General features: G+C 58.4%; 1 protein-coding gene across 1 annotated transcript in view; it reads right to left on the bottom strand.

The window, feature by feature from the left end:
• Positions 1-829, bottom strand: part of SLC26A9 (solute carrier family 26 (anion exchanger), member 9) — a 42,507-nt gene that overhangs the window by 28,346 nt on the left and 13,332 nt on the right. Inside the window, 2 exon segments of the mRNA XM_006754419.2 lie at positions 3-105; positions 731-829. The exon segment at positions 731-829 is cut by the window's right edge and continues 1 nt beyond it. Coding sequence (XP_006754482.1) covers positions 3-105; positions 731-829 — 202 coding nt within the window.

Below are 829 nucleotides of genomic sequence, written 5' to 3'. Positions count from 1 at the left end.
GCCGCCGCCGCTGCCGCCGCCGCCATTCGCAGGCGTCTGGTTGTTGTTGGGGTCAGTCGGGGCGGGGTTCTCAAAGTCCTGCTGGAGTTCCTGCAGGGAGACAGTCTGGAGGGAGGGGGTGGGAGATCAGCAAACTGAGCCAGACTTTGCTGCGGCTCAGGCAGGGCCAGGGAGCCTGCGGGTGAAGGACAGTCACTGTCCTTGATCCTGGTGAACACAAACCCCGAAATCCTCATGGGAAAGGCATCCCCCCAAACCCCCTTCCTTGGGCGGGGCCTGCAGCTTGGTCTCTCACAACCCAGGCAAAGTTGGAGGATCCTTCCAAGGGAGGCACCGAAGCCACTGCCTACTTTATTCTGGGAGGGCGCCCTTTGGGAATAACTGAGCTCTTTTTTTGCATTTTTCCCGTGCCGGCCTGTTTCTGCCTGTAACTCCCATGCCCATCTCCACCGTGCTGCTCTGGGTTGGCTGGGAACCCCAGGAAATTCACTGCTGCTCCCCCGGCCCCAGGGTGGTTCATAAGTCCATGGGTCATATCCTATCTTAGACAGAGAATGGGGGGACATGGGAGCTGGTCTCCCCTCACCCACGGATAAGAATGGTCAGTGGCCACCAAGCAATGTCCACAGAGACTTTTGTCTTTGCCTGGAAGGGTGCTGGGAGGAGGGGCACCAGGCTGCAAGATCCGAGAAGGCAGGAGAGAGCATGGCTGCCCCTGGCCTCAGCTCACCTTGGTTTTCATAAATAGAGACTTCCTCTGCTGTGTGGGCATCGCTCTCGCCCTCTCCTGCTTCTTGAGGTGTTTTTGCTTGGCCAGCAATACTTTCTG

The sequence above is a fragment of the Myotis davidii genome, unplaced genomic scaffold (assembly GCF_000327345.1).
Source record: "Myotis davidii unplaced genomic scaffold, ASM32734v1 scaffold710, whole genome shotgun sequence".
Taxonomy (NCBI): Eukaryota; Metazoa; Chordata; class Mammalia; order Chiroptera; family Vespertilionidae; genus Myotis; species Myotis davidii.
The sequence above is the reverse complement of the archived record's forward strand: the minus strand, read 5'-3'. Positions and strand labels throughout refer to the sequence as shown.